Source organism: Pygocentrus nattereri, chromosome 7 (assembly GCF_015220715.1).
Source record: "Pygocentrus nattereri isolate fPygNat1 chromosome 7, fPygNat1.pri, whole genome shotgun sequence".
Classification (NCBI taxonomy): domain Eukaryota; kingdom Metazoa; phylum Chordata; class Actinopteri; order Characiformes; family Serrasalmidae; genus Pygocentrus; species Pygocentrus nattereri.
Genome location: NC_051217.1, coordinates 4124836 through 4140086, shown reverse-complemented (window position 1 = coordinate 4140086; position 15251 = coordinate 4124836). Strand labels below are relative to the sequence as shown.

The 15251-nt window shown below is 38.4% G+C and overlaps 2 protein-coding genes across 3 annotated transcripts in view; both read right to left on the bottom strand.

Moving 5' to 3' along the window:
* The window catches only part of tango6 (transport and golgi organization 6 homolog (Drosophila)), a 34281-nt gene extending 33703 nt beyond the window's left edge, over positions 1-578 (bottom strand). The window contains exon 1 of one of the 2 annotated variants that reach the window (XM_017690943.2): positions 477-578. In XM_017690943.2, coding sequence (XP_017546432.2) covers positions 477-528 — 52 coding nt within the window. In that variant the 5' untranslated portion in view covers positions 529-578. Of the gene's footprint in view, positions 1-431 lie in introns of both variants that reach the window. The other variant, XM_017690950.2, reaches the window with a different exon arrangement.
* Positions 579-1845: 1267 nt separating this feature from the next.
* il17c (interleukin 17c) lies at positions 1846-3558 on the bottom strand. Its single transcript, XM_017696138.2, has 3 exons — positions 3518-3558; positions 3110-3360; positions 1846-2291 (listed from the first exon to the last, which is right to left on the bottom strand). The coding sequence occupies exons 1-3, from the start codon at positions 3521-3523 to the stop codon at positions 2060-2062; spliced, it is 489 nt and encodes a 162-aa protein (XP_017551627.1). The 5' UTR covers positions 3524-3558; the 3' UTR covers positions 1846-2059.
* Between the last annotated feature and the right edge of the window lie 11693 nt (positions 3559-15251).

The following is a 15251-nucleotide window of genomic DNA, read 5'->3' as shown; positions in this document are numbered from 1 at the left end:
ACTTCTACTTTTACTGTAGTGATATTTTACCTTGGGGGTCTCTAATTTAACTCAAGTACATGATTTGTGTACTTTGTCTACCTCTGCTTCTTACTTCTCTCAAAACGGGATGGATTATGCTGCTCATTTCTACTGAAAAATTCATCTCATTACTAATTACTCTGCTTCTATCTTACTGTATGTGACATTATCTCACTATACCCGCAGATACGTCTCAGAAATAATTAGCGAATAGATTTGACGGCGGCAGGTCAGATATTTTAGTATTTCAGCTGCAAAAACACAAGGGACTGTGTTGGGGTATCTCATTCCTCCTCAAGTGAAGCTCTGAAGGTGCAATTAGGAGAACCTTCCTGCTCCAGGAGAACCGCCAGCTCGCTTCAGTGCCCGGGACGCCCAGAGAACCCAGACAGCCCAGAGCCACGACTTACACCGAGACAAGGAGCCGAGTTACTACACATAAGTCCACCTCGTACCTCTGGCAGGTTTCGTGAGGAGACCCAGAGCGCGGATCAGCGCGGCGCTCATCTCCCCAGCAGCTCTTCCACGAGGTCGCGCGGATTCAGCATCACAAGTACGTGGAGAGCAGTCTGCTACGACAGGCAAAATAAAAGCCCTTCTTTTATTTACTTCTTGTGGCCGCTCTTTTCATATCTAGTATAAACACAAAAATCACCATTCACTCAGTCAACACAACACCAATACCAAGACAATACACTATGTAAACATCATCAATAAAAAAACTGCAATAAGCATAAGAAAAAAAAAAACATCAATATGAAATATCTTAAAAAGAGAAAACAGACACACACACTTTCCACTGTGATGGTACATTTCTGAGGATAAACACGGGTTGTTTTTTAGGTCTATTGGGTTTGGTTTCTTTTACTCTAATTGATACAAAATTATTAATAACTTGCTGTATTTTATCCGCAGCTAACCGAGGAAAATAAAAAGCCTAAGAGCCCTATTTGGAAAATAGCTCTAATTAATCTGACTGATTGCGGTAATGGGGAGTGAAAGTTTCCCCACACGATCTTTTTTTTTTTTTTTTTGGAATTTTCCACCGAGAAATGTAATTATTCCCAAATATAAAACAAAAAAATGTAACATATAAACACAGCAGGTAAATAAACGTAGGAGTGATGGGGGACGTTATGTTGCGTATCCTGTGCCATGCACGGACTCACTGTTTTGTGTTTTCCTGCTCTAACACGCCCCCTTCAGCCTTCAGCTCGGGGAGGGAGCGCTTGTAATTAACGATTAATTAGCTGATGTGTTGGGAGCCACTGGCTTGCGTTATGAATGGAAACAGCAGGGGGCGATATGAACACTTCCTTCCCTTGGGCAAAAGTTGAAATACTTGCAGCTTGCTAGAAATGTAAACTATTCCCCCTGAAGAATATTGTTTATTACAAATGAATTAAATTATTCCCTGTGTACCTCATATCTCAAAACGCAAATGCTCCAAAACGTTTTCAAATCCTATGCTAATAAAGCTCAATTATGCATTACTAATTATCATCATTATTATTATCATCATCATGCATGACGAGATTCCCTGAATCATTGCTAGAAACAACACAGATGTGTTTCACAAATATCACTTTATTAGAATAAAAATACAATATTTGGACAAAACACGTCAGATTTTGTCCTCATACTCACAAAATTCATAGTCACGCAATCCAAGCTCTAAATCACACTTTCTCTGGCAATACTATGAATTAATATATAATTGTATATTTATATGTTAAATAAACATAAATAAAAAAATAAATCCAAAACACTAGTGAGCACAATGAATTATTTAAATAAATAGTCAATAAATTACCAATAAATAAACAGTAGTGTTTGCACAATTACAGACACAGACCCTTATCTTACATGGAAGACTAACTGCAGTTTGCTTTCCCTCAGAAATCATGTAGAACGTGTAATTTTACATTTAAAACAATGTTATGTAAAAAAAAATATTGCATTTTAAAACAAACACAACCAATATATGAGACTCATCTCTACTACGTTTGTCTTATTAAATGTTAGCCTCTACAAGAGGTCACTGTCTGGGCACCACACAGGTACATGCAACAGGTATTTTTCTGTGCTCAATAATTAAAGAATATTTCTGCGGGTCAGCTTTACATGCGACCTTCTTCAGAAACATCATGGATCTTTCCACCGGAACGGAGTTGTAGTCTGTGTTCTCCTTGCCGTTAATGATGCATCCTGAGCACAGGCACTTAGCCTCCTCGTATGTTTCAGGGTACATGTTAGGGTTTGGGTGGGTTCTGCAAAGAAACAACAGACAATGATGAGGCCATGAATGTACGGACCCTCGACCTACAGTCAAGTTCAGCGCCACTCATTGCCAGTATTTCTTTATCCTGCCCTCTTGGGACCCCTCACTCTGCACAATGTCAGAGGAACAATTCTGCAACACACCTCATGCAGCTCATCACCTCATCTTTACACTCTTCGCGTGTGTGTGTGTTCTATTTCAATATACAGTATTATATATATATATATATATATATATATATATATATATATATAAAATCTATAAATCAGATTTTCAACAAACATATTATAAAAAAAGATATCTAGGGTAAAAATGTATCTATATTTTTATATATTTTACACAGTAAAAGTTTAAAAAGTTCCAAAAGTAGTGCGCTTGACGTGACAGTGAGAAGTCTTGTATGTTGAACTGAACTGAACAGACATTGTCAGTGTTTAGAGCCACTGCTGTTCGTATTTCTGCTGATATTAAAAAACTAATCATTTGTATTTGTAAACAAAAAATGGGCGTGGCCTAAACATCCGAGACGCTTTTGACATTAATAACACGGTAAACAGTTGTAATTAGACAGCCAATCAGCAGTTTGAATTTTGGAACAAGCATGTTTATTGGCTCGGCGGTGCTGTTGAGACAAACAGCTCGTTGATTTTTACTGAATGGGACGGTTAAATCTGGCATTTGCTCAGTGAGCGGAATAAAACTCGGTCGGCACCCTGAAAGGTTTGACACCCAGCCATAAACAGCGCTCGGGCGCCACCTGCGCCTTTATTCCAGCTTCAGCGCGACTGTGTTGAGAAAGCGACTTACATTAAGCGCCACGGCGACAGGGAGCGATTCCTGGGCTCGGAGGAGAACTGCGTGCGGCTGAACTCAGAGCAGGACAGCTCAGCAGCGGCAGGGTGGCCTCGCATCCTTTCAGTCCTCCAGGCGGAGCGGTGCAGCAGCTTCTCCACCCGTTTGAACAGCGCGCCCTCAGGCAGGCAGAATGACAGCCTATGTTTGTGCTCCGCCACGACGTCCGTGACGAGAACGAACAAAAGTCCGGCTAACAGAGGAAACTGGAGAGCAGAGGAAACACAGTTAGAGAAAAAGTTTGAACATAAGCGCATCACTTCGCTATTCTGTGAAATACACAGTACAGTACTCAAAACAGAAAGAAACAAACTAAATGGACTTGAGGACGTCCAGTCCCAAAGCTCTCTGCAGGTTACTTACCCTCATGACTGTCTGTGGCAGTTAAATGCTGAATGCAAGCGTTGAGTGCTTCTCACCTGGGCAGGCAAGCAGCAGGCGTTATATAGCAGGTGCCTGGGAAAATCCGCTTGATGTAAGAGGAGGAAATGGAAGTCAATATTAATTCCTTCACTGCTTCCTCTTCCCTCAACACAGCGAAGCCAGAAGCCGTGAAGCCGTGAAGCCAAGAAAATCAAAGGCTGCGTTTATGAGAAAGGCGGCTCTACCTGAACGCAAACGCACACAAAATGCCATCTCTATTTACTTTAATCATGGAAGCTCCCTAGAGCCGGTCAGTGGCATCAGGGCAGGAATCTGAACGAATGTCTGGAACAGGTGTTCAGGTCTCATGTGGGCAAATAGATGCTTGTTTTTTTTTTTTTTTCGCTCAAAAACCCATCACCAGTTCCTCTGTCACAGTCATGAAGAGCTTTTACGTGGCATCATATATCATTTCAATAAATAGTTTGGACAAAATTGGACAAAAATGAACCACTGCTGTTCACTTGTGTTTGCTAGGCTCTCGGACCCCAGTCGGCATGACAGGTGCATGTTGATACTCCTGTGTATTTTCTGTTAACAGTGGCTGATTTTCATCATTTTAGGCCTTTGTGCCTATTTTGAGGCTGATAGTAGCCTATATTTAAGTGTAAGAGCCTGATAGCCTCCTCCTCGTCTCTCGGCCCCCCTCGACCCCTCTCGGCCCCCTTCGGCTCCTCCTTCACGCTTGTACGTCTCAGATGTGTCTGCTCCGCACTATGCCTCCAACACATTTCCCCATCACACAACATAACACATTTATAACCTTCTTAACAAAAGTCTTTGAAGATCCTACAAACATTTTTATTTATGTAAACATAAAGAACCTCAAGGAAATGCCAAAGAAAAGCCTTCTGTCCATGAAAAGGCAAACATGGCTAACTCTTTATAAGCAACAAACCCTCTTATCGTGCCTTTATTCATCTCAAAAATATTGATTAACATTAGTCAATTCTGAAAAAATAGCCAAACGGGTTATTGACTGGTGCCAGTCTGATTGATCACTGATTTCATTGTCCATCAGTATTTCTAGGTTCTGGAAGCCTCTGGGTCTTTCCAGCACTGTAAATGATTGGTTGCCTTGAAATGAGTTCATTGAGCTTCGAACAGAAAGTTAACAGGACGAGTATTTGACATTAAGTCAAAGTTCAGTGAACTTCAGTGAACCAGGTTGCTTGTTTTTCAAGTTAAAACAAAGTATTTTTCACAGTAAGGGCAACATGAGTCGTCGCTGACTAAAATGCATCCGCTAATTGGGCCAAATGCGAAAAGAAAAAAAAAAGTTTTCCACTACATCAGATGTTACACAGATAAAACTTCCAGAGAGTCACTCAAGCACGGTGAATTATCAATGTATCGTCTTACCAATTATTACATAGCTATGATATATAGCAGCACATGCTCCACCACACAATTCATCATCACTTCATCATCATTCTTTAAAATCGTAAAAAAAGAAAGAAAACACTTTAGAATTTGAAGTGACTAACAGCACTGCTGACAGACATCTTTCTGGTCTTCATCTGATCTTTTTGTGTGACACTTATGTATTGTTATGTAATAATATTTCATCTGCAGGGCCGTTTTATTGATAATGTGACACCTCTCCGATTAAGCTGATTTCTGCTGGCACCCCTATTGGATTCTAATAGTTTGTTAGAGCTCAGCTAAAGGTGATTTGCATGAACACTTTTTGGCCATTTTAAATGAAACACAGACATTTGAAGCTTCTGAAAAGACACTCCATGTTTTGCTTAAAGCTTGTGATGGACATGTTAGCACGTGATGTGCCTTCTTAGCAATTTCACAGCGACTCAGTAGAGGGGTAGATAAAGAGCTGCCCCCTTTCTAATGCCCAGTCAATTAATTGTTCATGTCAAATTTGAAGAACTACAATAAAACGGCAAACTGTTTGAGCTCGTGCACTGGCTGTGAGTATTTTTATCATTTAAACTAAGAAAGATAGAGAAAAGTAAACAGGTGAAAAAGAAAAAAAATCACAGAGCACAAATACTGGACATCTGAGATGTAGAGCTGTTTTAAAGAATGATGAGTATAAATTTGTAATTCGGAGTATTTTGGTCATTGCAAATGCCGAAAGTACAAACTTCTGAGATTCATTTTTGGAAGTGTGGAAAAATGTCCCTGCAGATTTTTTTGGGAAAAATTTAAAGCAAGTTTCCTAAAAGGTAAAGAAAAAAAGGAAGGGCACTCTATATACACATAATATTTAGTTTTCGAGGCTTCGGTGTAACTGTTAATGTTTTCTGCTTTTTTGAGGCTGAAACATAACTAACCATTTTGACTGGAAATGAAAAATAATGGGAGGTGGTCTCTGATTATTTCACACTACTGTACTTCACATCATGGCCATTTGTTCTCTAGATTCAAACAGTGTAAGAGACAGGTAAGTGTCTGTAAGTGCTGTACTTGGGAAAGACCTCATTGGCTAAAAGTCTGAATATCTGAGATCAATGGCAGGTTAGTACATACAAAACAAGCAGCTAGGATGCTTTGTTTACTGTGCAAACTATGTATTCGTTAATAATGGTTATAAAAAAATCTAAATGTATATATTGGCTTAATAGTTTCTGGCTGTGGTTACCTATATACTTATAACTGTGATAGAAAACAAAGACTTCACTACCCACAACATTCAAAACACCAATATAGCAGTAAAATAGTTTCAAGTGAGTCATAAGATTAAATGCATTCTGCTCTTTATCTGATCATTTGCCAAAAAATGGCAAATGATAGCACTGTTGCTGGAAAATACTGTGTCCTTATATTTGCACCATATTTGAGAGGAATAACAACCTTGTGGTCTCATTTCACGCACCGTGAAAGGTAATTCACTTTAAAAGCACACACTTAAAAAAAATGTAAACAATGTAAAACAAACCAGCTCCGTAACAGCATCTCTCAAAATGCCTATAGATAGTAGATTTTGCTTCCCGGGAAAATATTACTATTTACAGCTGAATATAAACAAATGCAACACTCAATAAATGCAATAATTTTGTTTTAAAAACCTTTGTAAATGAAGCACATCTTGAGGTATTTTCTTGTGCATTAAATGTTCAAACATTTGAGTCACCAAATGTTTGAAAGACGTTTCCAGCTTGCACATCAGTGGGGCTTGAAAAAGTGAACTGAGATTAAAGATAAACAAGCTGTTTACTATTTTAGACAAGTCTGCAACTTTTTTCAATGCCGCTTCCTAAATGCACGAGTTTCACACGTGCACACAGTATATAACCCTGGGCCTTCCGTTTTTAATAACAATCCATTCTCTGAACAAAGGATGGAGATCCACAGCAGTTTTCACTATATAACTACTAAATTCATAATATTGGAAAATCAGACAAATATTATTTATGAAAAAAAAACATAAAAAGGAAAGCCTTGACTAATGATTTCACATTTGTGAACAGTGGGAATTTGAGGGACCACCACTAGTGTGCACAATCTGAACAGCTCACAGTGTGACCCAAAGTTTTCAGCGCACCCAAACTGGACATCAAGTATTTGAAATTGATCAGATACACTACAACTCAAATGCTTGGAATCACATTTCAATTACATGAAGCCAATTATGTTGCAGACACTTGTATAAAATGATTTTAGAAAACTTTGTCGGAGGCTTTAAAAATGAAGAAATCTTCGATGGAGCTGCAGAGCTTTCCTAACAACTGAGATAGCAGAGAATAAGTTTGCAATAAAATAAAAAAGCTTTAATATTATTTAGTTTGTCATTTTGGTCTACACAATATGTTATTATTTAATACTGGTCATTTTATGGCGAGTCATTTCAAACGTTTGAATGCAAGTGTATGTCAATAAGCTTAGAGTCAGTTAGACAAGGTTTAATTCAGTGGCTAACAAAAAGGATAGGGTCATCTGAATTTTGAGGGATCTGCTGAATATACTATCGCCTCCAATTTCATACTTTACACACATGAACAAAGTCACAGAGAAGACAAGTTAACCTGCGGAAGTCTGAGGTACAGTATTTCAGTGATGGCCTGTTGTCTGTGTGTTTGTGGACCTGCTGACCACGGAAAAGTTTCTCTCTTGGAGGATTTCCGGAAACGCTACTTACTGTCGGCTTAACCACACTGCAAAGCCTAACCGCATACACGTCTCTATGGAGAAGCCAAAATTTTCAGGCTAGACTGGACTATGTGGGTATTTTCTTTGCTTGCCCTTCATAATGAGACAGCTGTTTACTAATACCTTCTCACCTGTCTCAGGAGAAGCCTGCTGGAAAGTACTTGTTTTTTATTACTTCTGTCTGCCTGCTGCAAGACATGCAGCATGGAACAGCTATCAGCCACGCAGTAGACATTTACACTAAACACAACATGAAAGCAGTTTCACTAAAGTGAGCAGCAACCTTGTTGAACAGGGTGGCTTAGATGTTCTTATGTGATCCATGATTCATGATTCCTTGGAGGACAGATGGTGCATTTGTGGGGAGTACCTTTGGACAGGTAAGTTGGACAAGAGGTCCTGTTGTCTTGAAACACCCTGTATTTCTTTAGGGTTATTCCTGTGGGAATCACAATGACAACTGTTGTCGCCAACACATGTGATCAACGAAATGAATGTATGTTGTTTGCCCACAAGAGCGAGATTAACCTACTTTGAAAGGACACACAGATTTAGGTTCCCTGGGGCTTTAAAGTTTTCCCTTTTTTGCTAAGAGGTTCAAGTTCTTTTCTATGTGCATTAAGGGATCTGGAAACTATTTGAAGAAAGAGTGCGCATGTTGCAAATCAAACGTGATAAAAGATGGGAGATATTGCTGCCATGCAATCAAAGGCAACCACTGGCAAATATCTTTCAAATATTTCATGCAGATGAAGCTTCTAGGACACAACCATTACTTAAGGGCAGCTGAGGACAGGGGAAAATTTTATTCAAAAGACGTTAAGCAAACAAACCTTGTGCCATTAGACATTTTGCATAGGAAAGGCCAGCGGTGTGAAACCACCTACACCTCTACATAACTTTACTTCTCCCTTATTAACTCAGGTCTGTTTCCACGTGCTACTTACAGATATGTATGACGTTTCTCTATACAGTTTCAGCAACAGTATCACCACAGAGGTCAAGGTCCTGCACTATATCTGCTCATTAAAAATATCTGTCCTGATATCTGCTCATTAAAAATACTTAAAGTTGTCATGTAGTTGGTAGCAATTTACAGGAAATTCTTAGAAAGTTTTAGTCAATGGCACAAACTCTGCCACTGAAAACTGACATTGTCATTAAATGGCCAATTAAATGACCACCAGTAGGTCAAGGCTTTCGCATTCCTATACATTCCTATACACATTCCTATAGCTTAATAATAACAATCATTTTGTACTGATACAGCATAGACTGTAAACAATTTATACAATACCACTGCAATAATAACACTTAAGATGTAATACTTCTGAGATTTTGAGGGGTTAAAATATCCTCTACTGGGTCAATGCTGGTAACCTTTGTAGGAAGCCATGGAAGATTCTTTTACACAACACAAAGTTCCATGCACGTTGTTTATGGCACAAATTCAGTTCTCTAATCTGTGCTACCAGATGAAATCAAGCAACCATTTAACACTTTAAAGTTCTGTTGTTTAATCAAGTATTTTTGCCATATTCTCCCCACAGCAGAATCAGCTCATTGGGTTATAGAGCTCAGAAAAACAGTAATAAAATGCCAAAGTTATATCCTGGAATAAATAGAAAGCATCAGTAAATTGTCTCAATGCTTTCATAAAACCCCATTACATTTGGGGCAGTCGTGGGCTGGAGGTTAGGGATCTGGCCCTGTGACCGGAAGGTTGCCTGTTCAATCCCCAGGGCCGACAGTCCATGACTGAGGTGTCCTTGAGCAAGACACCTAACCCCTAACTGCTCCCCGGGCGCCACGGATAGGGCTGCCCACCGCTCCGGGCAAGTGTGTGCTCACTGCCCCCTAGTGTGTGTGTTCACTAGTGTATATGTGGTGTTTCACTTCACGGATGGGTTAAATGCAGAGGTGGAATTTCCCTGTTGTGGGATTAAAAAAGTTTCACTATTTATTTACAAGATAGTGAAGGGGATTCAGGATTTCCTTTAGGGAAGCCTAAAGGTCAAAGTTTACACAAGTTAACACTAGTCCTCAACAAAAGCTCTTTTATGCCAGACCACTGGAAAACCAGGAGAGGCCTGAGATTTTCCCCCGAGTCCATCAGAACGCCCGCACAGGCAACACTCTGTTCTATCTGCCTAACCAGACACTGGATTCATGCAAATTCAACTATAAAACACACACAAGCTAACACAAACACATCAATACACCCACTAGTAGAGAGGGAAGACTTTCAACTAGGGAAAATAAAAAAAATCACTTGCAATTTTCCCATGACTGAAAAAAATGTTCAATTTGCAAGATATTAAAATATGCTTGTAGAGAGGTGACTGCAAAGGTGACTCCTACACACACGTAAAATTGTCTCTCACACCCACACACAGTCACTGTTCATGCAAGAACAGTTTCCTGGGTGGAGCACGCAGAACAAGATTAAGCAATTGGTACCTTCTCTGCTGGATTACGATGCAGCAATGATGAAAGCCCTGATTAGAATCATCAAGTGGTTTCATGCAACTGTATTACGTAGCTTTTTAGATACCTGATTAAGTAATGTGTACTAAATGAATTCAAATAAATCACAATGTGAAACTGGACTTATCAACTTTTATGCATTAATTTTAACTTAATTTAACTTAATTTGGTCATACATAACCTAGCTAAGCTGTTATTGTTGCTGTTGTAAGCCCCTGTAGAAAGATGATCAGCTGCAGGGGACATGGTCTTAAAGCCAGTGTGGCTAGGTGGTTAACCAAAGGATAGAAGAAATGACAAATCAGGAGAAAGGCCATGAACGGGGCTAAGTAAAGGGTAAGAGGATTGGGGGGCACATTGAATATACAAATAGACAATGCCAGGATGTTTCACCACTCCCTGGTCCAGATTCTGATGTTTCTAGCCAGGAACTGCCTACTGGAAAGGCCTTAAAGTGGATCATGTCTTTATGGACAAATGACCTGAACAACCCTAACACTGACCAAGTTTCCAGTCAGTTTACAGTACATTTTAAGGCTGTGTTTCATCACCACACTAGTGATTTAAAAGGAGAGTCGTGAACAGCCTCTCAGGTTGTCCCAGAGATCCTGGGTGATATGATAAAATTCTGTTCTCAACCATCGCTTCACGATGTTGATGCAACAAGAGAGCTCTGGTGGGTTTGTTTAGGAAGGGACTAGAACCAGTATGTCCAGAGCAAACTGTCAGCAATGACAATTGCTGTATTTGACTGGATAACGTCATCCGTGAAAGGCTGTTTCTGGTGCAATAATTGCTCATTCCATAGATTTAGGTAGCGTATTAGGTAGCATACATCTTGAGGCAGCAACTAGGTAGCATACATTCGACCACACTGACACTACATTTGGGACAGTCCCCATCTTTCTTGAGCCATAAGGGACTAGTCACATTATAGCCTGCAAAGGGTGCAGCTGAATGAGTGCAAAGTACGTCCTGGGCATGCCTGGAAAATACATTGATGACACACGATAAAGGAACAACAAAGGTTTTTAGGGTTTGCTAATGGCTATAAACGATTTATCAGAGGTTTCAGCACTGTAGTGGCTCCTCAAACCTCTCCTCGCTCACCACAGGCCTGCACATACAACACCCCTATTGGCAGCATACTAATGGTGGGCCCTTTATCAAAGACAGTCTTGCCCTCTGCACAAAGCCCCCTGAACACTCCCAGCTAACGGAATGGTAACACTGTCTATGCCCAAAAACCCTCGTCCCATTTGTCCACAGAATTTATGACAAATATGCCACTCTCCTATGCTTCCACTAGTATATTACTATTAAATGGCAATTCCCAAAAGCACACCCTTTCTGTTTACCTCTCTGGAAGTGCCATTTTAACACTGGACCTCACTACTCAGTTACTAGTATCTTTCATAAGCATGACACTCTCTTTCCTGTACTGCTTTGTTTGAAAGTATGGGGTTATTCCCTGTTCTTGGATACACCCGTCAGTCTTAGTTAACCACGCAGTGAACGTGAATTATTGTTTAGAGGTGACGTTCCCAAGTCAGAGGGCAGGATAAAAAGTTCAGCTCTTTTCTACTGATGAGGTGTTCAGGCCAATACATCACTGTTTTTTTTGTAATACTGGATATGCACTTGAGTTAACCACATAAAGTATAAAGCTTTTTACATACTAAGGCTTATTATTCAGCACCTACAGGGACTTCAGTGCAATCTGTTTGAGATATTCTTAGGTTATAGAATTGTGCAATAAAACTTGGGCCGGCCGATGGGCACTGGCCATTTAAGGGGTTAAAGGCTTATTGGTTTTTTTTATAAATATGCTTGTAAATGTTACATGGCATGACATAAGACACCCAACTAAACAAACAAGTATTAATATGTATCTTCAAGGGAAATAGTGTCTTATTTATCACGCAGCTAAATATACATGGGAAAAGCCAGGCTGGGGTAAAATTAAAAAACTAGTTTCGGTAGAGGAACCTACAAAGGGAATGTTCGAAACAGATAGAATTGCACTTCAACTATGACCTTCCTGGTTTAATAATTAGATGATTTTCACAAAAAAAAAGTGGCTATTCGCTTTGGGGAAAGCATTTGTATAAGAAGGATGAAGAAGAGACATTTGGGACTTTCCTTTATATAAGTCGATGGTAATTTTCATTCTGATGGAGGGAAAAATAACCTCACATGCTCTGCATGAACTAGTGGCCTTTATATCTGTTACTTTCATTTCACTGCCTAAGCTCTACATTCCCTCAGTTCCAAACAAACTTTGAGGAAAGCATTTCAGAAAGGTGAAGTGCAGAACAATGGCATGAGAAGTTGTCCATTAATCTAGCAGGTAACAGAAGAATGGGAATTCATAATAAGTACCACGAAACGCTGTGGAACTTTCAGTTTGTAGAGACGTCAGATGAAAAGTCATGATGGCTGTGAGGGCAGTCACGTGACAGAGAAATTCCTCTTTGGTGATGCAATAGTAAACAGCCTAAAGGCAGGCAGAGCACCGATACTATAAATAGAACAGAGAGGCAAGCTATATTTAGAACTGTAAGTGATCTCCTCCGAAATTTAATTTCCTCTTGTGCTTGGGGATGGGGGATGGGGCAATAGGGGTGTAATTAAACCAAGGAAGAAGGGAAAAAAAAACAACATTCAGAGACGGAAGTTACATAGTAAACATAATTGACCCAAAACTAGTCATGCTATATGTAGTGTTTAATGAGGATTTACAGAAAAATACCTAACACTTTGAAAGTCTTTCAGATAGAGATGACTGCATGAAGGGAAATAAACAGAACACATGGGTATATGAAGTGACCTTTTTCTATGTCCGAGCAAAACAAGTCTAAGGAGCACAGATAATTGTGACATCAAGACAATACTCAATTTTCCAGTGCTTACCAACATCTAGCCTTACAGTTCATCTTTTCTACTTGCTCCCCTGGGAATACAAAACAAATGCATACCTACAAATACCCTCACCTTTCTCCAAAACTTGGCCTCGAGCAAAAATTAGGCACATTTAACAAGGTTCGTTTTACACCAGAGGTGGCGAGTACTTAAAGTGTTTTGGACAGTAACCCTCCAGGAGTTTGACATACCTGTTTGGTATGTCAACTCTTATGGTGCCCGAAGAGCCATGTTAAGGTATTCTGTGATAATTCAAGCAAAACATGTATTTATTTCAGTGGTGAAATATGATAATTAATGCTAGGCCTTTGGGCTACGAATGCAAAAACTCTGCAATAATGCAAATTGTAGCACCCCTATGGGATTCCAATACTATCTTAGCACAGTCAACCGTGAATATATGAACTGTAAAATTATTTCCAAATGAACCTTTAGAATGTTCCAGGAACTCTGTATTATTTTCTATAAGGAAATATATTCTTCTATTTATTGCTGTTGGTGGATCTGTTTTATATATATAATCTGTTGTAGATGGTAGCAACAAGTCACGTGGCTTGCTGGCCATAACATGACCTGCCAGGCCCAAGGAGAGTGGCCACAGAATGACCCACACGTTGAATCTCTCTTTTCGTGTCCCTAAAGACGTTTTCAAAGAAATTCAGAAGTAGTTCTGTACTATATCAGAGATCCATCATACTATGAAAGTTTAAATAAAAAAAAAAATACTTTCAAAAAGTATCAAATTATACTGTGTTATAAATTATTTGGGAACTCAGATGAACTTCAGTACTACGAAATATGACATATGTATTATTCAATAACATCTATGAAGTATTTAGTAACTAAAACTACTTCCTTTTCTCTCCCACATCTTATCTCATGAGAGTTACTCATGTGTATACATGGAAATAGTCACTGTGGCTGCCCCCGTAGTGTTTGTGGCACCATAGAGTAATGAAACTTTGTTCAGTATCTGCCATAAATTATTCAGAAACTTATTAAGTATACAACAACTGATAAAAAGTGTATTCTGTCACTGCTATAAATTATTCAGTAACTGCTATAAAGTACTCTGTCACTGCTATAAAGTATTCAGTAACTGCTATAAAGTACTCTGTTACTGCTATAAATTATTCTGTTACTGCTATAAATTATTCAGTAACTGCTATAAAGTATTCTGTTACTGCTATAAATTATTCAGTAACTGCTATAAATTATTCAGTAACTGCTATAAAGTACTCTGTTACTGCTATAAATTATTCAGTAATTGCTATAAAGTATTTAGTAACTGCTATAAAGTATTCTGTTACTGCTATAAATTATTCAGTAACTGCTATAAATTATTCAGTAACTGCTATAAAGTATTCTGTTACTGCTAGAAATTATTCAGTAACTGCTATAAAGTAATCTGTTACTGCTATAAATTATTCTGTTACTGCTATAAATTATTCAGTAACTGCTATAAAGTATTCTGTTACTGCTAGAAATTATTCAGTAACTGCTATAAAGTAATCTGTTACTGCTATAAATTATTCTGTTACTGCTATAAATTATTCAGTAACTGCTATAAATTATTCAGTAACTGCTATAAATTATTCAGTAACTGCTATAAATTATTCTGTTACTGCTAGAAATTATTCAGTAACTGCTATAAAGTAATCTGTTACTGCTATAAATTATTCTGTTACTGCTATAAATTATTCAGTAACTGCTATAAAGTATTTAGTAACTGCTATAAAGTATTCTGTTACTGCTATAAATTATTCTGTTACTGCTAGAAATGATTCAGTAACTGCTATAAAGTAATCTGTTACTGCTATAAATTATTCTGTTACTGCTATAAATTATTCAGTAACTGCTATAAAGTATTTAGTAACTGCTATAAAGTAATCTGTTACTGCTATAAATTATTCTGTTACTGCTATAAATTATTCAGTAACTGCTATAAAGTATTCTGTTACTGCTATAAATTATTCAGTAACTGCTATAAATTATTCAGTAACTGCTATAAAGTACTCTGTTACTGCTATAAATTATTCAGTAACTGCTATAAAGTATTTAGTAACTGCTATAAAGTATTCTGTTACTGCTATAAATTATTCAGTAACTGCTATAAATTATTCAGTAACTGCTATAAAGTACTCTGTTACTGCTA

What these genes read in the sequence shown, in the direction of transcription:
- il17c (XM_017696138.2), bottom strand. An exon ending in CTGTCGCCGTGGCGCTTAAT is followed by an intron (nt 2,292 to 3,109) that starts GTAAGTCGCTTT and finishes GTTTCTTTGCAG; the next exon opens with AACCCACCCAAACCCTAACA.